Raw genomic sequence first — 27,307 nt, forward strand, 5'->3', positions numbered from 1 at the left:
TGTTTTCACTCCGTAACCACGCTATTTCTAAGACCATGTTGTCTCCATCATAGAGCACGTGACTAGCATGAGTAATGTGCAGACTGAATTTATAACGAACTTTTAAACTCTGATAAAATAATTTTTTTAACACTCTATATAATGAAATTTACCGACTTGATAATTTCACAGTATGAATATATTTCATTAATGTGTGTTTCATACCTGATGAGGGGACATATAAAGTGTTAAATAAAAAGACACAATACACGGAACAGCTGCAGAAATGTTTTCCTCATATAACTGAAAAATGTAAATACGATAATAATGTTGATTTTAATAGTGAATATGAAGAGCTAATAAAGATTAACACAGTCAAAGTATAATAATGTCTTTGAAGGAGAAAGCTACGAGTAGCCTTTTGTAATTCATAATCTGGGCCAAAAGGTGCCGAACTACTGTTTTCTCACTACTGATTGAAGTTAAAGGGATAGTTCGCCCCAAAATGAAAATTCTCTCATCATTTTCTCACCCTCATGCCATCTCAGATGTGTATGACTTGCTTCTGTTGAACACAAATGATGATTTTTATTGGAATATTTCAGCTTTATAGGTTCTCACAATGCAAGTGAAACATTATCAAACTTTTGAAGCTCCAAAAATCACAAAAGGTATACTAAGTGTGCACCCCTAAACACTACTGTAGTTGCTAATAAAGTATTAGTTAAAATAGTAAACTATAACAGTACCATTTTTTACATTGTGAAATATAAATAAAGTACAAAATTAAATGTAAGAAGGGATTGCTCACCAAAAATGTTGACATATTTTATTCACCTTCAATCCAAACTCTGTGTGACTCATTCATGTTTTCTAAAGTCATAAGATAGTTTTGTGCCAGGAACAGACTGAAATTGCAAATGTTGTCAGCCACTGCTGTTTCCTATGAAACACAAAAGGGGGAAAGCACTAAGAATGAATTGCGCCCTCTATTTATTAGCACGTGCTCTCTGTGCTGGTTTAGCCTCACATTAATTAAAGTAGCTACAGATCAGCCAACAGTGCAAACATAGCATCACAATGTGTGCTGAACTCAATTTGCCTCGCAATTCCGACCTTACGGGCCGAATCTGAGCGCCATAAAGCGGAACATGCAGCAGACCACATCTCTTTAAAATACAATTTTGTTGAAACCGCCTGGTTTAATTTCGCAGTAGGCTAATTGCATGATGTAAATTGTGACAGGATATTTTTGTGAATGAAGTGGAATCTACAATGAGCCTGATTTATGCAGATTGGAGGAGGTGTGATTGAGTGGAAAGGAATGATATTGACTTAATTTAAATACTCAAAAAGTAGCGCTGATTGCGACTGCTAAAATATATTGCGAGTGGTTAGTGAATAAGACTCAGGTTTTCGCGCTGAAATACCACGGAAACCAAATCCTCCATTCATCCGCGTTTAAATCTAAGAACTTTTATATCTCATTGGAGACATTTTTACATGGATAGTCATTTTTTATAAAAAACTGATAATTGCAAGGATTCATAATGGAAATCTGCCTCATCGGAATCGATACATTTTTTTTTTAATCCTAATCTAGTAATAATAAACAACTCCAATTGGCCAATTTTGGCCAGCGCTGACAAAAGCAACAGGTACCACGTGACAGCTTCGTTTCAGCAATGGGCCGGACCTCTGGAATAATAATTTACATCTGATTAATCATACTGAATAAAATTGACCTAAGACCATTTCAATGCCATCACGTGGTGTTCCCCTGGATGTGGTACCCCTGGGCATGCGTGTGCCCAACTACCCATATGGACGGTTAAACCGGCCCTGGCAAAGAAATATTTGATGTAGCAGTTTCATTCAGGATCAAAGCGCATGAAAATGTTCTAGTTAAAAAGAGAAAAGGGCAATTTTTTCGGGCAACAGGAAGTGGGGTAGTTCCGAAAATGTACTGTAGCCTAATAAACCTTTTGGTCTTTGGTTTCATGAAAAATGTATCAGAACGAAACGTTCTGCTTGTTTTCGGTTTTCATTCCTTGAACCGTTTTTAGTCACTGGTTAAAAGTTAAATTGATGTTCAAAAATATCCTTAAGTGCTGGATAAAGTTAGTAGGCTTACTCCATACAACAGCAATTGATGAGCTATTACTCAATTCTGTAATCTGATCATTTCCGGACAGTGGTTCATTTACAGGAAATAATCAAACAGTCGCGCTTCGTTAAACCTGATTTAATCAATCCCTCTTTTGTCGCTGTCGCAGCGCTTGTCCGAAAAACAGAACAACCTAATAAACCATCATTCTGCAATGTTGAAAGGACTATAATGTTAAACGAAATTGCCCATCTGTGAGCTCCATGAGATAAAGTAATGCTAGCTGTGATCAGATAATTAAGCTTTAACTGAGAACTATAGGTGAAAGGTGCTGCAATAAAATAAAAATTACTCGCCGATAATTACGCGTAGCCCATAGATATAAATGGTTAGATATAAACGATTGCAATCACATCATGCATCAAAGATCATCCACCACATCATCTACTTAATGACTCAATTTTCCTCCATTTGCTTTTCATGGAAATCCAAGCAATGCTCAACCAAACTCAAACTGTTTAAAGAGAGATCTTTGAGATTTTTGCATTTTGTTATTGATGAGATTTACATTTAAATGCTGTGAAATGAGGCCAAATCCTTTCACGAGCATTTGATCATTGTGATTAAGCGAGAAACACTCAATTCACACCATCGGAGATTACAAACGCTTTCATTGTGCACTGATTGATGCGCTCTAGGAAGAGGGGTACCGAGATACAGCTATATTCGGACCCTTTATACTATAAAAATCAAACAGCGTCTTACTCCGTGCAGCGTCAATTTGATAAATCTCAGTCAACTCTGCCGGTTAATTATTAGCCGTTATCTAGTATTTAGTACTGGAGCTTGGAGTTTGGATTCTGCCCCCCGTATCCAGATAAACACAGAGCTGAAGGATCCAGGCACCCATCCTTTCTTTGGCCCGCAGACCTCATACGAACGGACTACACAGCGAGCCAACCATGCTGCGGCAGCTTGCTGGATTTTTAATATGTGTGACCTCCTTTTTAAGTACCTCATCTCTGGGTAAGTGATTATATTAAGTCTAAAGAGTACATATATGTATTTTAATGATTTCTAATTAGGTTAGGCTATTTCAACAGAATTGATTGTTTGAAGCTTGCAAATTTGTTAAAAGGTTTCAAATATATATTCATGATCATATTTGAGGTTTAGGCAAATATTATAGTGTATAATGACTTAGTTGGTGCACTGGAATGTCTACAAAATGAATTTACATAATTTACAGTTTACATAGGGTTTAGGCCTACTTTTCATTCATTCTGTGCCCATCTTGAGTTAATCATTGCAAACCAATACTCATCTGTATGTCTGGCATCAAAGTATTTAAATTTTTTGTCTGCGTATATTAGTTTGAATAATAATAATAAAAAAACATTTAGTCCTAGTTGTTGCAGGAGATAAAAATCAGAGTACAATCTTTGAATCAGTCGAGTTGATGCAATCCGAATGTGACACGTCATTTTTTATAGGTCAGGCCTGAACTGTACTGCTTGAAAGGATCCCACTGTAAACAATGATAGTTATCTCAAATTGTAAGAAAAAAATAGTTTACCCAACTGAAGCTTAAGTTTTTACTATTCTTACTAGTTTAAATTAAATTACCGTTACTCTCTAAATCCTAAAGTTGTCATTAATAAAAACATTTAAGTGGTCTTAATTATACAGTACTTGAAATGTCACATTTTGAATCATAACAAAATACATACACTATTTAAACTTTGGCACCGTTAACTCAAAATTATCAAAAGGCTGTGAGGAATACTCATGAGATTTTGCACTTGAATAAATGATGTATGCTTTGTCAAAACAATGGAACTTAGGTAGAATAATAAAAGTTGATATATAAAATGTAGGCCTATATAGTTTGTATTTGTATTACTGTTGTTGTTGTTTGTTTTGTTGAAGCTGGTTGACAGTTGTGATTTGTCATGTATGTGGGGGATTTGTTTTCAAATTAAGCCAAAGTGCAAAAGTTCAGATTTATGTGCACTAAGAAGTAGCCTACTGAGGAGAATCCAATGTACCATATGGCTAACCTAGAGTCCAATCATAATTTCCCTTATACCGTATAGACCATTTCAAGAATGTAAACAAAAACAATGGAATTAGAATGGTCCAGACGTATTTCTGGATCTTTCAACAAAGTCTCTTTTTTAAGGTAAGTTAGTCCACTTGGCGTAAGTTTTTGGAATGTTCTTGGGCAGTTTTGGCAGCTATATTTCTATGTAAACAAGGGTCATGAATGTGGAGCTCCTATCTACTTGAAAAACTGAAATCTACAAAACGGTTGGTCAAGATTACGATGAAAGAACATATTTCAAATAGCATTAAATTCTGACAACACTTGTGTGGCTTCACTCGAGCGGTCTTGCTTCCATGGGGTTCGGCACATAAGCAAAATAGCGGCCTGGCATCCGGGCCCAACTCATGCTCCAACTCGCGCCAGGTTTCCGGGGTGCAGGTCCAGCAACACATCTAAATTGCACCGGACCCTCCCCGCTCTGTTCCTGGACCTGCTAATATGCCAGCGGGTCTCCCGAGAAGCGGCGCGCTCAGTATTTAAAGGCAGTGGTGTTGAGAATCTTTGTTGGGATCACGTGAGGCGGGGCGACGATGATCCACGGGAAGGGCGTGTCATTCCATCACAACTGGTATAATAAATTGTGTTTCTTTACCTCAGATTATGCTAAAAACGCAATTATACCGTCTTGTATAGCTAATACGCATGCGTGTTCTCGAGTTGATTGACAGGTGATTTCTCCATTTAAAAGGTGATTGGCTATTTTACCTGTTAGACAGGTTAACCGTTGGCGAGTTGGGTGTCCCAATTTCTTCCATTAATTTGAATAAAAGTGGTCCATTTCTGCTAAACAGTCTCTGTTTTGACAAACAGGAAATGTTCGTGGAACAATGACGTCACTTGACGTCACCAACAAACAGTCCTTGAAATGGTCTATATTCTATAAGATGTGCTATAAATCAATTTAAATGTTTAACTAAAAACAATGATACTTTAATCACAGATGATTTAAGTTTACAAGTTTGTTAACATTACTTAAAAAGTTCAGGAGCCAGATAAGTAAGTTTACTTAGGAAAAAACATGCAAACCGACTGCAACTGACTTCACAGTGGAGAGTGGTCATTTTAGATTGCTTAATGAAACAATTATCCTAAAAGCACATATTCAGACAACAATGTCTGTGCAAATCATTAAATGTACATACATTCTGCACATTTTTCCTTTAAATAACTTTAACTCCTAAAGACATGAATTGTAATTTTGCAATATATGAAGGAAATCATGACCACTCACATTAAAATGAAGACTCCAGTCATATCAGTAACCTTATGAAAGCTGTTTTATTCTACAGGGTCCTCACATGGGGGCTGCCATGTTAGAATCACATGACCAAATGAATACTACTCGATTAATCTCAGTTCTGTTATTTGACACTTTCACTCACAGATTAAAGTAATCATGGCTGACTGTGATTATTATATTTGTACAATGGCATCTAAAATGGAAAACTATTGCTTTTAAATTATCATCGCATCCAAGCCGCTAGGTGTCAGTGTAAATCCAAAATGACACAAAGACAAAAGTTACTGAGTGCACCTTTAAATCACAACATGCCATTAACTTTTTGATTTGCTAATTTTTTTGCCCCTAACATCGATAATTATCTTGATTTACCCAAACAACAGGAATGTGTACTGACTCTAGTCTAAAATGTGGACTAAAGAAATGTTTGAGTTACTAACATGCCAATTTTTGACGTGTTCAAATTTTTGGCCTCTAAATTAAGGAATTACATTGATTTATGCAAAACTGACCTTGAATGTGTCCTGACTCTAGTATAAAACTTTCAGACTTAAAGAACTGAGGGTGAGTCATGAAATAACTGTCCAGAGGATTAATAGCTTATAGTACACCGTGTGCTGTTATCTGAGACCCACCTACAGTTACTGATAGAGTTGCATAATTGTTCCTACTGTATTACTAATCTGATCATTCAGTGAAAGACCTCAGGGTGCCTGTTTAACTTGCTTTCTCACCTACACATGCATTTGAATGCATATGGATGTAAACCCTGTGCATTAAATTGGTGAAACCCGTTGATCATATTCAAAATCAGATTCCCAAAGAGTAAGTACAGCCCTCTTTGTAACTGGGATTTAAGCCTTTGTGATTTTTAGAGGATGCTCAATCCACTTCCTGCATGCCTTTCTCCTTTCACATTCCTCAATGGTCTTAGACCAGCTGTACCTTACTCAGCCTTTAGTTACCCCAAGAAGGGTAAACAATGTGCACTGACCTGAAGTCAGCCGTTAAAGGTCTAGAATGCATCACAGCATGGGTTTTTTGTTTTGTTTTTTCAGGTGCGAACGCTGGACCTCGACTGGATAATGACAAACTCTACAGATACAGCTACAGTGCTGAGGTCGGGCTGAACAGGCCGACGGGATCCACTAGAGGGAATGCTGGATTCAGGATTAAAAGTGATGTGGACATCAACCTCATCTGGAGGAACCCAGAGAACCAGGATGAACAGCTACTTCAAGTGCAGGTGAGGGGAAACAAATTAATGTTCATGTTTTAATACAAGTTAAGCTCAGTCGACTGCATTTGTGGTATAATGTCAATTATCACAAACATTTATTTTGACTGGGGCCAATTTATGGAGGGTTTCAAGAAAACAATGCGAAGGTTATAATTTTTTAAAAGCACTTGCATACATTCTTATGATAAAATTAATGTATTGTGTGAGCTGTAAAATTGTTTAAATCATTATTTTTAAAGGCATTTCAGGGTTTATAACATTACGTCGTTATGGAAATGACATTATAAAATTGGATTTAACTTTACACAGAAAAGGTTAGTAAGATTTATTAATCATGTTAACATTGTCTCCCGACCACACTCTCTGCATTGTAATACTCAAATAATATATTAGTGATCAACAGTCTCAAGATTTGGGCCCAGTTTTTGCACCAATTTGGACTTCAGGCCACCCCCTTGTCATCTCCTATATACTCCATCCCTTTATTCACTCCCTCCACCCTGGATGCTGCATTCGTCTCGTGGATGGAGCATGGGCTTGTTTCATTTTCTGACCTGTATATTGATTGGGACTTTTGCTTCCTTTATCCAGCTAACCCATTCATTCAACATTCCCAAAAATAATTTCCCTGATAAACCTCCACTCTCTGAAATAGACACTATCCTTAGTGTCACTGTCAACCCTTGTTAGAGGGTCTGTTTCAAGATTATATAGTGCAATTTCCTCTCTTCAGTCTTTAATAGTTACTCTCTGTATTATTTGGTCCCAAGACCTTAGCACAGAAAAAGACGAAGAGACCTGGGCCCACTCCTCTTCTATTTGTGCTAGACATGGAGTGTTGCAATGGTTAGGCTGTTCATTGAGCACATTGGTCTAAGAGCAGACTGGCTCATATTAAACCTTGCCATCAACCCTGACTGCGATGTTGTCATTTTGGCCAAGCCAGGCTAATACATATGTTCTGGTCCTGCCCTCTCCTCATTTTGTTGTTCAGTCTTCAACTCTCTCTCGGTCATTTCCTCTAATATTCTGCCCTTGCCACTGGCCTGTTTGTTGTCCTGCCCACTGGTCACTCGCTACCCCATTATTTCATGGACTTTATAGCTTTTCTCACATTGCTGACTAGATGACAAATTTTACTTATTTGGAAAAACCCCCATCCACCATCACATACTCGATGGGTAAATAAAGGACTCCAAAAAATGTGATATTCCTTCCATCGACCCAACACATCAATCTCTATAATCTGGAAGCCTTTTCTAGCATATGTACGCACCCTGCAATTTGATTTTGTCGATTAACCTTCCTCTCCCCAGGCACAGAATGCTTTGCTGCTACATCATCATTGGGACAATATGTTGCACAGTGCACCAAAAAGTTTGTTTATTTATGTTTGTACAGTGAAGCATTTAGTATCATGTACTAATCTGATTATTTATTAAGATATTTAATTATCATTATTATTACCTTTGTCTCCCTTTTGTTAATGTTTTTGTTTTAATTTTTTTTCCATTTTCCACCCTGTAGATATCATAAATCACAAATCATAAATAAAAAATACAAAAATCATGTTAACACACATATTGTTTATGTCTTGTGGCTATACTTTTTAAACAGTGCGTATTTTAGCGTTTACGAATTGGCCCCATTCACTTCCATTTTAAGTGCTTCAGTGGATCCCAGATTTTTGCATTTTGGGGGACGAGTTGCAATACATTTTTGTGGTAATCAATACTATGCCACACATGCTGTTGATTGAGCTTAACTTGTTTTGAACCCAGAATATTCCTTTAAATTGAACACCTCAAATGAAAATGGCTGTGTTCTGAGTAGGAGACTAACACACTACTCTTTCCATTTTTGCAGTAAATAACATGTGCACTGTGCACAGTATGCAGATTTCCTGTATGCATATAATATACCCAGTTGACCAACTTTATTTGTCAGAATGTGCAGTATACAACCAGAACACACTGCACATAGTACTGTATGATGAATGAACAGGAATAACAGTTATTTTTTACACAAAATGTTGATAACTGGACACCACATACTGTGCATGCAGGGTTGAGTTCATGTGATACAATTTGTGTATTCTTCTATTTACTGTTTAAACGTTTTGTGGAATAATGCCTACTGTTCATTTACCATAAAAAATAGTAGACTGTACAGTGTATACTGCACAGTATTTAGTAAGTAGTAAGCAAGAATTTCATTTTGAACACAGCCAATATTTCTTAATCTTTATAATTCAGTGGTTAATGAACATCACTTAAGTTAATAAATGTGACTCTTTATAAATCATGTTTTCCTGTCCCGTTCTCAGATTTCAAATGTTCAAATTGAGAATGCTGCAAAGCGCTCCCGCAAAAACAACATCTTCCATGGCAGCTCAACAGAAAGCATTATGGGGAAAGACAGGCTTGATGCACTGCATAGGCCTTTTATATTGCTTTGGAAAATGGGCAAGGTAATAAAGAATTTCTAGTTTCATATACATCATATTAACTAGAAATCAAACATTTAAGGCAAACATATAATATGCATCCATAGCCACTTTGTAGAAATATCCACTTTTTCCAACTTACAAAATATGTTTTTCATTATGATTGGACTTGTGGGTGATGTTACTCACCTTCAGCTGAGAAGCATGTATGCCTATAAAGGGGAGCCTGCCACAATCAAAAACTTGAAGAGAGGCGTGGCCAGTATGCTAATGATTCAGCTAAAGTCTGGGAAAATGATGGAGGTAAAGTCTGACTTAAAATACTTTTAAATGATCCACCAGTCATATGTGAGGCAGAATGAAAGCCTCAGTTATCATTCACTTTGATTGAATGGAAAAAATATGCAATGAATGTGAATGGTGACTGAGGCTAACATTCTACCTAACATGTCCTTTTTTGTTTCAGTGAACTGATGGGTTGATTGAGATTTTGATCTGTGATGCACGTATGCATTTCTTCTGCAGGCTGATACTTCAGGGAAATGTTTAGTTGAGTACAAGGCCTCTAAAGATCAGGTGATTCGCACAAAACACTTGGAGACCTGCAAAACACAGGAGACGGGATTCACTACCCACAGCCCAGTAATAAGAAACACTTTTTTCTCTTCTGCCCTCATTAAACAAAAATGTATTCACACTTTATGGTCTTTCCTCACATTCCCACTCCTCAATTCACAGGTGTTGGGTGTTAGTGGAAAGTGTGCTTCAGTTACAGTCATCACTCTTGAGGATGGCATCATTAAGTCTGCTGATGTGGAGGAATCACACATTTTGTCTGTCAATGCTCAGCATACGACCGCAACAAAAGTCCTGTCCAGGTACCACAGAAATAAGGAAGGAAATAAGAAAACAGATGAATGAATTCAATAATTAATCAGTTAAACTAAACTGCCCCCTGGCTCCCCACAGGCAATCACTGACACTTAAAAAGACTGAGGTTGGCCCAAGAGAAGAGGCTGGTAAGGATGCTGCAAGCGTGGTAAAATCTCTGGATGACAAACTCATCTCGGTCGGAGTCATAGGGGAGAAAGTAAAAGCCAAATGCAAGGGATGCCCAAACGTAAGATTCATCAACTATTTCGTTTGCACTCATACTGATGATAACAGTAACATGACTGCTTGATCGTGTTGTTGTGAATGATCACAAACAGAAATGTGTGAAATTTATTTTTAAAGGTGCACTGACATAGTAGCGTTGATGCAGAATAAGCAAAAACAGAAGGTCATAGTTAACGATGTCATTGTAAAAATGCCCTATGTGCAGATAGCCAGGTTAAATTTATTCTGTGAGTGAAATTCTCTTAATTTACTCACCCTCATGCCATCCCAGATGTGTATGACTTTCATTCTTCTGCTGAACACAAACAAAGATTTTTAGAAGAATATTTCAGTTCATTTTGGCATGGGTACCAAAATGTTGAAGCTCCAAATGGACATAAAGGTAGCATATAAATAATCCATAAGACTCCAGTGGTTAAATCCATATCTTCAGAAGCGATGTGATAAGTGTGGGTGAGAAACAGATCAATATTAAAGATTTTTTTTAACTATAAATCTCCAGTTTCACTTTCACTGTCTTCTTCTTTTGTTTTTGCCGATTCGGATTCTTTGTGCATATTGCCACCTACTGGGCAGGGAGGGGAATTTATAGTAAAAAATGACTAAAATATTGATCGTCTTCTCACCCACACCTATTATATTGCTTGTGAAGATGTGGATTTAATCACTGGAGTCGTGTGGATTACTATTATGCAGCCGTTATATGCTTTTAGGAGTTTCAAACTTCTGGTACCCATTTACTTGCAAGTGTGGACATACCGATCTGAAATTTCCTTCTAAAAATCTTAATTTGTGTTCAGCAGAAGAAAGTCAGTCATACATATCTGGGATGGCATAGGGGTGATTAAATGATGAGATAATTTTCATTTTGGAGTTAACTATCCCTTTAAGGCCAGGTATGCGTTTATAGTTCTACTGATTTGTATTGGTATTGGCTTGTTGTTGTGTTATACAATAGCTGATGGACACATGGAAGGCTGTGAGGTCTCAGCTTGAGCCGGACTCACTCTCTAAAGCGACAGCCCCAAGGAGCTTCCTCTCACTCCTACACAGCCTGCGCAAAGCCAGCAATGCAGAGATCCTGACTGTACTGCACAACTGCAGTAAGACTGCACTGTAAGACCACACTTTTCATTATGTCAATTTATGTTCATCTCCCTCTTTCTCATTTGTAAACTCATCACTTGGGTTAGTTTTCTCCAGGGGTGTAAAGTAACGAATTACAAATTCTCACGTTACTGTAATTAACTACTTTTTCCAAGAATTTTACTTTTTAAAGTAGTTTAAAAATTGTCTACTTTTACTTGCGTACATTTTAAGTGCTGTAACTGTACTTTAACTGTGCTATTTTCCCACTGTCTGTGTTCGCTACTTCCTTGTCCTGATTTTATTTGTATCTATCAACATGATTGACAAGGGAGTGTCTTGTGAACTTTTCTCTTCCTGTTCTTCTCCGTTTCCTCTTCATAAACTTCCTAGTTGCATACGTCACATCCAAAATAGTATGTGGAATTAGAGTGAGTTAGTAGTGTCAAGAAGCATAGTATGCTAAAAAAAAAAGGTTCTCGAATGGTTAACAATTCATGCTTTAAAAAACAATAGAGAATCTAATGGCTTCCACTACAAATACCATTTAAGGAATAGTTCACCCAAAAATGACAATTCTCTCATAATTTACTCACCCTCATTCCATTCCAGATGTTTATGACTTTCTTTCTTCTGCAGAACACAAACAAGTGGTGGTGGTGTAGTGGTCTAAGCACATAACTGGTAATCTGGTAATCAGAAGGATGCTGGTTCGAGCCCCACAGCCACCACCATTGTGTCCTTGAGCAAGGCACTGAACTCCAGGTTGCTCCAGGGGGATTGTCCCTGTAATAAGGGCTCTGTAAGTCGCTTTGGATAAAAGCATCTGCCAAATGTGTAAATGTAAATGTGAATGGTGTCCACAATTTTGAAGCTCCAAAAGCACATAAAGGCAGCATAAAAGTAATCCATATTACTCCAGTGGTTAAATCCATCTTCAGAAGCGATATGATAGGTGTGGGTGAGAAACGGATCAATATCCGTGAAAGTCTCCACTTTCACTTTTAAATTGTTCTTCTTTTTTTTGCAATTCACATTCTTCATGCAAATAACTACCAACTGGGCAGGGAGAACAATTTATTGTAAAAAGGTACTTAAATATTGATCTCTTTCTCACCCATCCCTTTTATGATGCTTCTGAAGATATATATTTAACTAGAGTCTTATGGATTACTTTTATGCAGCTTTTATGTGCTTTTTGGAGCTTTAAAATGTTGGAACCCATTCACTTGCATTGTGAGAGCGTACAGAGCTGAAATAATCTTCTAAAAATCTTTGTGTTCTGTAGAAGAAAGAAACTCATACACATCTGGGATGGCATGAGAGTGAGTCAATGATGAGAATTTTCCTTTTTGGGTTAACTATCCCTTTAAGAGTATAGTGTGTTTTGGGCCATATTTCATTACAGATATGTACTGGTCACTAATAGTATCCACTAGACATAACATGGCACCGGTGGAAGCCAACACATTACTAGTAGAGATGCACAGGCACCATTATAGTTTCCACAGGGTGTCTGTGCTATCAAGATGCAATATAAAGATGTAATACTAGGTAACAATTCTGATGTACTTTCTTTAACATACTCAACAGTATGTACTTTTCCATCACTGGCCAAGTACAAACTTATATAGTGTATAGTAGAAGTATGCAAATTGGGAATTCACCATTGTTGTCGTTCTTTTCCTGAACTCCTTTTCTCTCTCTCTCTAGGCCTCAGTTGGTGGATGCAGTGACATCAGCTCAGACTCCAGCATCTCTCTCAGCCATTCTGGAGTTCTTGGACTTCAGTAAGAAAGAAGGTTTAGTCCTGCAAGAGCGCTTCCTGTACGCATGTGGCTTTGCCTCCCACCCTACAGAAACCATGTTGCAGTCCCTGCTGGTAAGATTACTGCATTCAGATCTGCGGTGCCCAAAAATAATTTTTTTTGCATTATATACAATACGTTAATGTAATTACTGCCATTTAATCTGCAGTCAGATTTCCACATTTCAATTCTATGAATTAAAGAGTCTGATTTATTTTTTTAAATGTTAGTGCTAGTCACAGAAGTTTTTATGAACAGTGACAAATACTGAGCTATGTACAAATGCAATGGTAACAATTTACAGTAAGGTTCTATTCATTTACATTAGTAAATGCTTTAGGTATCATCAACTAAAAATGAACAATATGAGCAATGTTTTTTTTTTTTTGTCACCGCTTTAATTTATTAAGTTTGATTAATAGACACTGTATAAATGTACAATTGTTCATTGTTTGTTCATGTTAGTTCATAATGCATTAAGTAATGCTGACATGTTGACAAAATTATACTACCTACTAATGTCGTAAATGTTAACAAATACAGCCTTATTGTAGTGTTTGCAATGCAATAAACAATTGTTCTAAAGGTTTTAAATGTGTTTAGATTTTTTGGTTTATTATTGAATGAAATATCTTTATATCTGTGCTGTATTCCCCCTGTAGGATATCTCTCAAGGGAAGATTGGCAGTACAGACATTAAGGAGTCAGTTGTGATCATCATGGGGGCTCTGATCAGGAAACTTTGTCTTAAAGGAGGATGTGAACTACCAGTGAGTCCACATGCATTACTGTATATTTTTTTATTCAAATTTCTATTGGATTCAGATCATGAAATTGCTACTCAAAGAGACATGCATCTATGGCCCTCTAAATCAACAATAAAGGGACAATTCAAAGAAAAAAATCATTTATTCACCCTCATATAGATTCAAAAATGATTTTCTTCTGTGGAACACAAAAGGAGATGGTATGTAGAAAGACAGCCTCAGTTACCATCTACTGTCATTATATGGGGAAAAATGCAATGAAAGTGAATGGTGACCGAGGCTGTCAGTCCCTAACATTCTGCATAATATCTCCTTTTGTATTCTACTAAAGAAAAAAAGTCATACAGGTTTGGAACATCATGAGGAGGATGAATAAATGTTTGGGTGAACTATCCCTTTAACCTAAACCCAAATGAATCAAACTCTGTTGAATCATTCAAGATAGCTGACTGTGTCTCTTGTTTCTGATGTGCAGACGGTGCTGAAAGTGAAGGAGCTGTTGTTGGCAGGGCCTGACAGCACACAGGTGGAGTCAGAGGTTCAGATGTACTTGTTAGCACTGAAGAATGCTCTCCTGCCAGAAGCCATTCCTCTAATAACCAAATATGCAGAGTCGGAGGTGGGAGGGTTTAGCACCATCGCCATCACAGCTCTGCAGAGATATGACCCTAACCTTATCACAGCAGAGGTAAATGAACAATAAGGGGATCAAGGGAATAATTCATTATTTACACACACTCATGTTGTTTCTAACATGTATGAATTTATTTCTTCCGTGAAACACAAAATGAGAAATACTGAAGACTGTGCTGGTCTTTCCTTTCCATGCAGTTATAATGAATAGGGACTGATAAGATTTGAATCAAGTCATCTAAATCCATACCACAAATTTGAAAGCTGAACATAAACAAGGATTTTTAGGTCCATACAATGCAAGTGAACGGTGACCACAATTTTGAAGCTCCAAAAGCACATAAAGGCAGCATAAAAGTAATCCATATTACTCCAGTGTTTAAATCCATCTTCAGAAGCGATATGATAGGTGTGGGTGAGAAACTGATCAATATTACATTGTTCTTCGTTTTTTTGCAATTCACATTCTTCATGCAAATCACTACCAACTGGGCAGGGAGGAGAATTTATTGTAAAAAATTGACTTAAATATTGATCTCTTTCTCACCCATCCCTTTTATGATGCTTCTGAAGATATATATTTAACTAGAGTCTTATGGATTACATTTATGCAGCTTTTATGTGCTTTTTGGAGCTTTTAAAATTTCCAATATTCAGTCCCCCTTGATAGTAATTATAGTATGATCATTTATAAAAACATTGTAAATGCATGCAAAAAAAATATTTTATTTTAAAGCAGGTTAGTTATATGGATTTGGAATAATATGAGGGTGAGTAAATTATGATTTTTATTTTTGGGTGAACTACAGGTCTCCCTTTAGCTTGCATAAAACATTTAATGCCGTCTTTCCCACAGGTGAAAAAGACATTAAACCGGATTTACCATCAGAACCAACGCATATACGAGAAGAACGTTCGCGCCGCAGCTGCTGATGTGATTATGAGCAATAATCCATCCTATATGGAAGTAAAGAACCTTCTGCTGTCCATCGGACACCTGCCACATGAGATGAATAAGTACATGCTGTCTAAAATTCAGGACATACTGCGCTTTGAGATGCCATCCTGGTGGGTCTCATGCACACATGTATATATCACATTACTCGTCACACACAATGGGTAGTTGACACATAACATGTCCATAAACTTTTTTTTTTGTCATCATTAAGATTGTAGGTAAAAATGTCATATTGGATCTATAAAGAAAAGGATATACCTTCTGTCCTTTTTTAGTTCTCCAAGTTTTTCACTATATTTAATATGTTTTTGAACTTCACTAGTTCATTTAAAATGGTCCTGGGTTGGGGTATGTAAATACTTTTAATAACTAAATATTTTTAATTTACAAATATTTCATTAAGTCTCTTAACCCTTAAATAGTGTTTCGCAAAACATTATTAAATACTTGGGTCTTTAGAGATCCAGCACATAGGATCTATAAAATGCCCAGATAGTGTCAAATTTTCAAAACATTTTCAAAACAATTAGAAAATAATAGAATAGAAAATATTCAGATTTAATTTTTTAAACATCAAAGAGATGATGCAACAAATATACAACTGGCTTCATTACTTCCACACTGATATTTCATGAGAAACCACTGGCTGTCAAAAACACACCGAGCTACACATAACACATTAGCTACACATAAACTACACATATGTATTTTCTCAGGTAGTTTTTGAGTCTAAATGGATGCACAATTTACAGAATTTCAGTAGTGTACCCAAATGACAATAGCCAAATCATCACTTGCTATCCACCTTATTTTGCAATGCGAGAGTAAGCAGCGGCTGCATTTCCAGCGAATGTCAGAAAGTTCCGCTGGCATTGACTGCAGTGTAAATAATTAGAAGGTTATAATACCAGAATTTTGTGATCTGGACTTAAAAACAATCGCACAGCCACAGAATGTACAGCAGAATTATGTGCCAATGTCGGATAATTTTCAAACGCCAGCATTTAAAGTAAAAGAGTAAGTAAATAATTTGCTTGTTGCTGTGTGTTGTTGTATTGAAGAGACAGTAATAAAATCTGCTACTTTTTTACCGAGATCGTGACGATGCAGTCTTTCTTGTCTCCATGTAAAACTCAGCTCACATGTACCTGCATAACTTCTGATGATGTCTTTATTTATTTTTTTCCAAAGGTTTCATAAGCCAGACTGAATTCGAAATTTGTGTGTCTGTTTACTATACACTGCTAAGAAAGAAAGAATGCTCTCTGACAAGAACGGAGAGTAAAATGCATGTTATTATTTTGCCAAGACAAAACAAGATGCATTTTTGGTGCAAAAAAAGTTGAAGCATCATTTTCCCGGCATTTAAATTTATACATGTGATAAATATTTGATAATTTCCACTGTGCGCCGTCTTCTGAGTTAACAATAATATCACATTAGTGTATTAGTGAAGGAAGAAATCATTTAGCATTTTAATAGGAAAAAACATAATTTAAATAACATTAATCTATATAAATAAATAATAAATTGTTCCATTTATCTGTATGATTCTGGATTGGAATATTGTATCATGCTATTTTAATTTAGTTTTGATATGTCAAAAAGTAAAACACTGCAGCCAGTGTGAAATAAAAAATTTCAGGAATGAAATGAAGCTGTAAATTGGCGTCTCTCACACTCCCTCTCCCTGCGTTTGATTATGGGCAAGATAGTGTAGGCTAGTGTACATCGACTGTACACTCGAAATCAGATTGCATTGTGGGTAAGAATGAGTGAACAAATGTAAGGAACGAGATGTAGGGAACAAATTCGGACACTACTACAAAATGGCCGACACCCAAAATAGTGCACTATATAGTGGAGAGAGGGTGATTTCGGACACAGCTCTAGTTTAACTGAAAAATAACTTCCACTTTTCTTATATAATATATATAGTATGTGTACTCGCATATGGAATACTGATAATTCACCACTGTCACACAGAAAATCAATGTGATATAGTAGTCATTTGTATGAATATAGTACTCTTTTGTCTTGTAATAAACAAATAAATATAGGTCCTGTGATGTGAACTTAAATAGATATGGAAGTGAAAAGAAAAGAAAATAACACTATTACATATCTAGGGTCTTTAATGACCCTACACATTTGGTAACTAAGCAGTTTTATATATATATATATATATATATATATATATATATATATATATATATATATATATATATATATATTATATATATGCAATTTTGCCATTTATTTTGTTTGTTTGTTACACTATTTTGAAGAGAAAGGTTTAGGAATACTAAAGAGGTGTGGGCATACATCTTTTACGAATGTAATATACACAGATGACCAATATTCTTGAAAACATTCATGTAAGTGGCTTTAGCATATTCAGTAAAAAAGTTATTCACATTTTCTGAACTATTTTCTGGTTTGCAGTCAAATGGTACAGCAAGTTATGAAGGACATGGTTTCCCACAACTATGACAGATTCTCAAAGTCTGGCTCTTCCTCTGCTTATTCAGGCTTCATGGCACGTAAGTGACTTCCTGATCTTAAAACTTTGACCTACTATGCTACTATTTTATATGATACCTGATTTAAACACTGCATGGGACTATCACAGATGTAGTTTGATTTAAATGTAGTCAAATCCCCTAACCCTAAGTGTTAAAGTCTGGTGCGTAACTCAACCAGCACCCTTTGTGGTGTAGACATAAATATTTCAAATGGTGCAATTTGTTGAAAAGAGGTATCCTAATACTTTTCAAAGCTAATTGACTTTATACATGTATGAAGAGTATTCTGAAGTTCAAATTGTATCTTCCAACAGAAACTGTTGATGTCACTTCCACCTACAATTTGGACATCTTGTACTCTGGCTCTGGCGCACTGAGGAGAAGCAACATGAACATTTATGCTCAGAACAAAGATACTCTCCTTCATGGCCTCCAGGTAACCATCAGCATAACACAATGTTGTACAGCATACAATGCAATCATAAAATCTCAAGCCTTCTCTGAACTTGAGTGCTAACCATCACCTCTATTTACTTTCTTGCGTGCTGAACTCAGGTGACAATTGAAGCCCAGGGTCTGGAGTCTCTGATTGCAGCCACTGCGGATGAGGGGGAAGAAGATCTCGAGTCCTTCGCTGGAATGTCTGCTCTGCTGTTTGACGTGCAGCTCCACCCAGTGACCTTCTTCAAAGGCTACAGTGACCTCATGTCCAAGATGTTCTCCATGTCTGGTGACCCAATAAGTGTGGTGAAGGGCCTTATTCTGCTCTCAGATCACTCACAGGTGTGGCATTCACCTCAATGTACTAATCAAATTCCGTATTAGATTTACAGAGGTGGCAATTAAAGGTTTCCAGACATTTTTAGTGAAGTTCAGTATGGTTCACCATCTAAAGGAAAGATCTCCTTTAACTGATAGGGTTGCCACAAATTCCTGTGTTGCTGGCTATCATATACATCATATATTATGTATGATTGTTTACTCCTTGTTTGATATGAAAAGTATAGTATATCATTAAATCAAACTATGACATCAATACACTCAAAAATATATTTTAGCCTATTTTAAACAGAATTTCAACTGAATTACAAAATTCCATCATAATTAATTGTGCAACTTTTTATTAAATATTAAATATTTAGAAATTAAAAATTAAATATAACTTAAAATATTTTATTTCTTTATGTATTTATTTAAATATTACTCAATTCCATTTGATTGAATTTTGTTATGAAATTTAATTTTGTGTGTAATTCTTTTGTGCACAGGTTTAACATATGTTTTACTTCTGGCCCTAACCATTTTTCTTGAGTTTTTGGTTCACACTGAACATTACATTTTTTCAAATGTATATGTATGTAGTTCTGTATAAAGTTTAAGAAAACAGTCACAAATTTAAACCAAAGAAAATCTAATAAATGTACATAAACATTTACTCAAAAAAAAAAAATATATATATATATATATTCAAAATTTACAGTATGAATTTAAAAATGTATGCATTTCAGTTTCATAACAACTTTCCATCAATTTGAATTGAGTAAAAAAATCTTGGATATTTAAAGTTTTACTCGTTTATTATATTTAAAGGCATAGACAATTCTCTCATCCACCCTCATACCATCCCAGATGTATATGACTTCCTTTCTTCAGCAGAACATATTTTTAAGAAAAACAGAAAAATATCTCAGCTCAGTGGGTCCTTATAATGCAACTGGATGGTAACACGATTTTTGATCCCCCAAAAAACACAGACAATCAGCATAAACATCATCCATTCAACGTCTTATAAAGCTATATGATTGCTTTTGGTGCGAAAAAGATCAATATTTAGTACTTTTTAACTATAAATCATCGCCTCCAGTTAGTAGCAGTATTCATGAGAGGGCTGAGGTCAAGTGGTCTTTCCAGCGATGGCATGGGAATGTTCCATTTGTTGCAGTAAATACTCTTTACCTGTGCTGGCATTGCCTGGCATTGCCTACATGTACATCACCACATCTCTGAGCTTTCTGTCCCTCTGAGGCTTGTTGTTGCGTTGCTGTTTGTCCAGCCTCCTCCATCTCACTGTGCTCCTGGTCAGAGTACTCAAGTTCAAATATATATATGACTATGCAAAAACGTGTATCTCCTCCTGTCCTCTTAAATCAAAATCTTCTGACATCTTTGTTTAAATTTGCGTTGATTTGTTTACGGTGTTCGGTCTGTACAGCATTCCTCCTACTCGGTTGTAAACAGCGCTGCTCTTCTCAAGTGAACATACCAATCCCAATCCGTCACACAAGAGACCGCGTGACTTCAGCCCTCTCGTGATGCGCACAATGCTGCAATGTAAAAAATTAAATGTTGAGTAAACTTAAAGAAAATAAGGCAACCAGCTGCAAAGAATTTTACAGCTCCATAGGCTTAATACAATGAGTTCAGCGAACTCAAAAATATCACTGATTATTAAGTTAAATAAACTTGCATTTTGAAGTATAGCTGACCATAATTTTCAATATTCTTGAAAATTATATAAAAACATTATTTTCAAGCAGTGATAAAACTGAGCATGCTCAAAAGCCTGCATGTTCTACCTTCACCACCAAACTTGACATTGTATGTGCTCAATGTTTAAAAATGTAAGTTGCTCTGACTTAAATCGCATAAAAGTTGACTTTATTGGTTGTTTTAAGTAAACTCGCTTTTTTCGACATTCAATTCAACTTTTAAAATTGAGCTTATCTGACAAAATTGAAGTTGGATTTTTTACAGTGTGCTTAACGGAAGTGATTATTTGTAGTAAAAAATTACTTAAATATTGATCTTTTTCTAACCAAAAGCAATCGTATCGCTTTATAAGACATTCATTTAACACCTGGAGTTGTATGGATGACGTTTAAGCTGATTGTTTGTGCTTTACGGAGCATCAAACATTTTCATCCACTTGCATTATAAGGACCTACTGAGCTGAGATATTTTAAATTTTTTCTTCAAATGTGTTCTCCTGAAGAAAGGAAGTCATACACATCTGGGATGGCATGAGGGTGAGTAAATGATTAGAGAATTTTATTTTTTAGTGAACTATTCCTTTAAGATCACAAAATTCCATTTGATGGAAATTTGTTATGAAATGGATATTCGTAAATCTTAAAAATAGAGTTTGTGTGTGTCTGTGTGTGGGTGGTTGGGTGGTTTACGAGGAATTTTATTAGGTTACAAACTGGTAATTACAAGGGTATTATGCCATAAATGTGGTTTATGGGGACATTTCTAGTGTCCCCTTAATTTAAATCGCTTAAAAAACATACTAAACTATGTTTTTTTGAACATGCAAAAATGCAGAAAGTTTTTGAGGGTTAGGTTTAGGGGTAGGGTTAGGGGATAGAATCTATAGTTTGTACAGTATAAAAATCATTATGTCTATGGAGAGGCCTCACATCAACTTGCATGTATGTGTGTGTGTTGAGCATTAAGAACCTCAAGAAATCATACAGTATAAGGAAGGACTTTCCTTTTTTGGACATGTTTTCCAGAACATTAAAACATTATATTACGAAGACTAAAGTTTATAGATTGTTCACACAAAAGTTAAAAAATCTCAATCATCCGAACAAACCAGTTCACTCAAATTAATTGGACTTTCTTATGATTCATATAGGCATGCATTTGATTCTCCTCCTTGCTTAGTGTGCTTATAAACAAGGGTTCAAAATATTAAAACTCCAGGACATTGTGCATCCTGGAATGGAATTCAATGGCCAAAAGGACATGACAATTCTGGAAAATCCTAGATGGGTGACAGCCCTAGTAACTGATAATTTGATTATCTTTTCTCTAAGGTTATTCCACTGCAGTCTGGTCTAAGAGCCAGAGCTGAGTTCCAAGGTGGCCTTGCCATCGATATCTCTGGAGGAATGGAGTTCAGCTTGTGGTACAGAGAGTCTAAGACCAGCGTCAACAACAGGTAAAGCAATAATAACTATTAGTAATGCTCTTGCTTAGGGTAAGGGATTTGAACAGCCTTCTGACCCCAAGGATTCATTCATTTACTGCACATATTGCCTAAAGACATGAATTATAAACATTTATAAAACATTTGGCAGAGGTATGCTATTTTCTTTACAAAACAATCCGATTTACGCTAGCTGGACAAATAAATAGGCAAAAAAAAATGCCATAGACTTGTGTAGGGACTAAAATTTTATAAGCTTTGTCCTAAATTATTCACTATACACTATACACTCTGCCATGTAGTGTATACATTTTTCAAAGTGTAGTATCGTCCCAAATGGAACACTAAAGTTTTTTACTACATTAAAGCTTTTCTGTTACTTATAACTGAATTGAGGTTCATATTTACAATGCGTGGGGTGAATGTAAATTAGAACCCACTGCCAGATGTTTTTCTAGCTTTTCAAAATACCAGTCTTAAATATGAGACTGTACATCTTAATATAACATCATTAGTTCTTCCAAGAGATTTGATGCTGCTAATCCTTATCTTTAGCCACATCTGCACCTGCTTGCTTACTGTTCATTTGTGGATGCTAGCAACGGCACCTTGGCTGAATTGAGACGGGCGGGAAAAGAGGGCAATGGAAAAATGGTGGGGTAGGAGTAAATATCAGGGGTTGAGGGTAAAATTAGTGTATGCTGGTAGAATCATAGGGTTGGCATTGTTGTTAAAGCTCAGTAATCACAAGATTGCTGGTTCAATCCCTACAAGGAGCTAACCTTTAGTGAAGCACTTAAGGAATAGTCCACCCAAAGATGAAAATTCGCATCTTTTACTCACCCCCATTTCATCACAGATGTGTATGAATTTCTTTCTTCTGCTGAACACAAACCAACATTTTTTGAAGAATCTCTCAGCTCTGTAGGTCAACATTTTGAAGCTCAAAAAAGCACATAAAGGCAGCATAAAAGTAATCAATACGACTCCAGTATTTAAATCCATTCCTTCAGAAGCAATATGATAGGTGTGGGAGAGAATATTTAAGTCCTTTTTTTACTATAACTTCTCCTGCCATGTAGTTGGTGATATGCACATAGAATGAGAATTGTCAAAAACAAAAGAAGAAGAACTCTTAGGATTGAAAGGGGAGATTTATATTAAGTTCAGGCCAACATTCACTTACATTAAATGGAACAATCGATATCTTTGTTTGTGTTCAGCCGAAGAAAGAAAGTCATACACATCTGGGATGACATGAGAGTGAGTAAATGTTGAGATAATTTTTATTTGTGGGTGTTAAAACTATTCCTTTTATCCCCAGCATGATCACACAGGAATTCGACATTCCAAAAGTTAATGTACCCTGAAACCAAACATTTTTAGCCAAATTACTGATGAGTACTATCCCCCATCAGGCATTTCTGCATCAATTCACATTGTGATCACATTTTGCTCTAGCGTTACTAATAGCATGTAGCGGAAGCAACCTCCAATGCACAGGTTCTGGTCCTATGCAAACCAGGATGTAATCTCGTTCATCTAAACAATGGTAAACGTGATTCAGAGGTTGCATTTTACTAAAATTACACTTTTATTCCACTGACGGTTAGGTTTAGGTTTGGGTTAAAGTTGATAAATTCCTGTTATTAAAATATGCATTCCTGTTGACTTGGTACATCATTTACAACTAAAAGTAGAACTTGCTTTTGGCACTCCTCTGTGGACATTCCACACGGAAACTGGAGCTCACATGTGCCAATATGTTCAACACTTTCAGTTTCGCCAACTGCAGGTTAGTGATTAGAATTTCAGTATGAACAGGCCGATTTCAGCAGCAAATCTACTGGCGATCTACTGGCGAATGGACAATGTTATCAGTCAGTAACCCCAGGTTCCTTAAGGGAGACTGACCCTATTTGAACTGTACTGTAAATCGCTTTGAATAAAAAAGTCTAAAGGACTACTTACAAAGCCTCTTCAAGAAAAAGATTTCAGTATGTCCAAGATTCTATAATTCATCTTTACAGCTGAAATGCTAAGCAAGGAACATGACTCAGTGGTGTTAAAGATAGCTTTATATCTACACCACCAATGTGAAGCTTTATGCGTTGACGTCACTTAGTTTTGCATATAGCATTATGGGTTTGCTGGTCTTTGTTTTTACGACGGGTATTTCTGGGCGGCATCTGGTTTTCTACATCTGCCAATCCTCAGGACAGGCAGAGACAGGTGTATGGATCAGGGAGGCAAGCTTTACCTTCTATGAAAATGCACACACAAGTAGATGGACAAAGACACACTGACAGACACACAACCTAATACGTAAACACATGTGCGTGTGGGCACATTGAATCATACAAACAGATAGTTACACTCACAGACACACACATATTCAGACAGAGAGGCAGGCTATGTATAGGATCAGTATAAACCACAGCTCTCTCGGGCGCACAAGATTAGCATGCCTCCACTCAGCCCACTCATCAGGGGCAGCCATGTTAAATAGATAATTTAAGGTGGAGGTTAAAAGCATGGAGCCATATCTTATTTGATATGTGAGCTCAAACAACAAAACTGACTGAGCAGAGACTGAAATCGTGGTAAATCTTTATCTAACCCGGTCTCATAGAATCATGTTACTATACCTACTATTTTTACAAAGCAACTTTTACGTGGCTCATTGTACATATCACAACAGATTCCTGGTGAAATTAACACTAGAGGCACTATGACAACAATGACTTCTATTTGCTTTCACACAAATCATGACTAAACGTGCAAATTATCAGTTCATAAACACTTATTGCCCTGTTCCTCACAATGCTGTTATGACATCAAATCACTTAACGTATGACTTTTAAGGCAATACATTTGAACGTTTGCATTACATAACAAACTACATTTACAAGCTTTTATGAGCAAAACCAAGTTGCAGTGTGTCAACTGAAAGAGTACTGCACTTCCAATGCAAAGGGTACAACTCCTGAAGAGCACACAAGTTGACACGTGAAATTAAACTGTCATAGAACTACTACAAATTGTCCCGTTTGCTTTTATGACACTATCGGTTAGGTTTAGGTTTAAGGTTTAGAGTAGGGAGATCGGTTTTGTTGATTTAGACTCAATAGAGCAGTGGCGGCTGCTGGTCTTTCAAAGAGGGGAAGCTCATTTTCGGCCTACATTATAAACTTATTTACCCTATTTTTTGCACTAAATCAATCTTAGGTGTTGATCTGCCCTGCTGTTTAATTCTAATTTTTTCCTCGTAAGGAAGACTTTCAAATGGCTTCGCCAAAATCAGGTCGACAATATTAGCACCGTCTGCCATCGTGCGCAGTTTCACCCGTACGACGCTAGCCTAGCCTACTGTATGAATGAATGAATGAATGAACGAACGAACGAACGAACGCTCTAAAACAAAATATATTAAACTTGGTAAAACTGAAACAAGGAATGTGGTGTATAATTGTGTGAAATGTATTATGCAAATTGACAAGCAATTTCGCCAAACAAATATAAAGAAATAGGTTGCAGCAGTTTGTCTTTCGACTACACTTGAGAAATCCGCGATGGGACTGAGCGCGAAATAGCTTCAGTGACTTCTTATAGTACAGATTCAGCTGTCAATCAAAAGGAGATGCAGTCTTTCGACAGATCCTCCAATCATCACGCGGAAGCCTGGAGTCGGGCCAGCCCACTCCTCATTCACCCCCAGAGACGCTGAGCGTCCGTGGGCGGACATAATCGCAGTATTTATCCAATGACCGTCTATTTTCGAGCACTGAAAAAACTGTTCAGAGCAGCCCCATTGAAGTCAATGGACGCTCGGCTTCAACAGGGAAATGCACTGACGCTAAGGGAATGTATGAGAAGTAAATCGAGTCAGCCGACCTGCTATATGTAATGTAGCTGATTCTGAACGAACTCGTCTTCGAGATGAACGTGTTCTAACGCATTTTTAGTCAATAAATTGTTTACACAATAGTACATATTTGACCATTATTTTTTTGACATTATAGGGGAAGCTGAGCTTCCCTTGCAGTCTTAAAGAAATCCCCACTGCAATAGAGCATGTTTTCCATGTCACAATTGCTGTTATGAAACTATCGGTTAGTTTTAGGCTTAAGGTTTGGGGTAGGAAGTGTTTTATTTAAAACTGTGTTATCCTTAAAAACATCTTCTGTTTTTCATCTCACATCTGCTTTTGTGACACTACTGGTTAGGTTTAGGCTTAAGGTTTAGAGTAGGGAGGTCAGTTTTGTTTATTTTAAACTCAATAGAGCATTAACCTTAAAAACATCTTCTGTTTTTCATCTCACATCTGCTTTTGTGACACTACTGGTTAGGTTTAGGCTTAAGGTTTAGGGTAGGGAGGTTGGTTTTGTTGATTTTTAAACTAAATTTAGCATTAATATTAAAAACATCTTCTGTTTTCCATCCCACAATTGCTTTTAAGACACTATCGGTTAGGTTTAGGCTTAAGGTTTGGGGTAGGGAGGTCGGTTTCGTTGATATAAACTCATAAAGCATTGACCTTAAAAACATCTTAACTAAGCTCATCCTTGATTGTATGTACAGGGGAGCACTGGTTGTCATCGGTAATGTGACTGTGGATATGGACTTTGTAAGCGCTGGGGTGGAGGTGAGTTTTGAGACAGAAGCCGCCCTGGACTTCATCACCACTGTGCAGTTTTCTGAGTACCCCTTCCTCGTCTGCATGCAGATGGACAAAACTACTTTCCCCTTCAGGTATGGTTCCTTTATTCTCATCCAGTCTTACTTTGTAAATATATGCATGTTATTAAAAATAATATATGAAACATTGTCAATCCATACTGCTGTCAAATAACATGAAAATAGGGGAAAATCTCCATTTACAAATTCTACCCAGAAAATTATATTCCATACTCCCATATTTCTTATTTTAAAAAAACTAACCTGTTGTTGTCTCACGTGCACTCTAGAGAGACGGTGTCCAAGCAGGAGAAGTTGCCCTCTGGACAGAATTTCTCCTCAAGAAGGAGCAGAGAGCAGCTGGTGCCAGGCTCAGAATTCCCTCTACACCAGGAGAACTCTAACATGTGCAAAAAAGTCTTTGAACAAGACTGGTAGACCTGCTGCACCTGCACCGGACGCTTTAACAAATGTAAAAGGTCTTTACACAAACAACCGATTAACATTTGTGCATTTGCATGAGTGTGTATGTTTTGGGTTGGGCATATGTGCTAAAACAATAAAAAAGAGTCAATCTGGCATGTTGAGGGCATATACATATCTATATGAATTATTAGCACAAATTCAATTCATATATATATATATATATATATATATATATATATATATATATATATATAT

The 27,307-nt window shown here is 36.6% G+C and overlaps 1 protein-coding gene across 1 annotated transcript; it reads left to right on the forward strand.

The window, feature by feature from the left end:
- The first annotated feature begins 2,964 nt into the window (after nt 1-2,964).
- LOC127644194 (microsomal triglyceride transfer protein) lies at nt 2,965-27,238 on the forward strand. The gene is made up of 18 exons (XM_052127252.1): nt 2,965-3,112; nt 6,492-6,679; nt 9,000-9,143; nt 9,315-9,422; nt 9,645-9,761; nt 9,858-9,997; nt 10,089-10,239; nt 11,197-11,354; nt 13,038-13,206; nt 13,795-13,902; nt 14,375-14,587; nt 15,389-15,600; nt 17,936-18,033; nt 18,330-18,451; nt 18,571-18,798; nt 21,837-21,961; nt 26,531-26,701; nt 26,917-27,238. The coding sequence occupies exons 1-18, from the start codon at nt 3,049-3,051 to the stop codon at nt 27,062-27,064; spliced, it is 2,664 nt and encodes an 887-aa protein (XP_051983212.1). The 5' UTR covers nt 2,965-3,048; the 3' UTR covers nt 27,065-27,238.
- Nucleotides 27,239-27,307: the final 69 nt, after the last annotated feature.

This window comes from Xyrauchen texanus, chromosome 5 (genome assembly GCF_025860055.1).
Source record: "Xyrauchen texanus isolate HMW12.3.18 chromosome 5, RBS_HiC_50CHRs, whole genome shotgun sequence".
NCBI lineage: Eukaryota > Metazoa > Chordata > Actinopteri > Cypriniformes > Catostomidae > Xyrauchen > Xyrauchen texanus.

Coding starts and splice junctions, on each gene's coding strand:
- LOC127644194 (XM_052127252.1), top strand. CDS start 3,049: ATGCTGCGGCAGCTTGCTGGATTTTTAATATGTGTGACCTCCTTTTTA. Junction 9,998..10,088: donor GCAACAAAAGTCCTGTCCAG/GTACCACAGAAA, acceptor GGCTCCCCACAG/GCAATCACTGACACTTAAAA. Junction 18,452..18,570: donor CTCTCCTTCATGGCCTCCAG/GTAACCATCAGC, acceptor TGCTGAACTCAG/GTGACAATTGAAGCCCAGGG.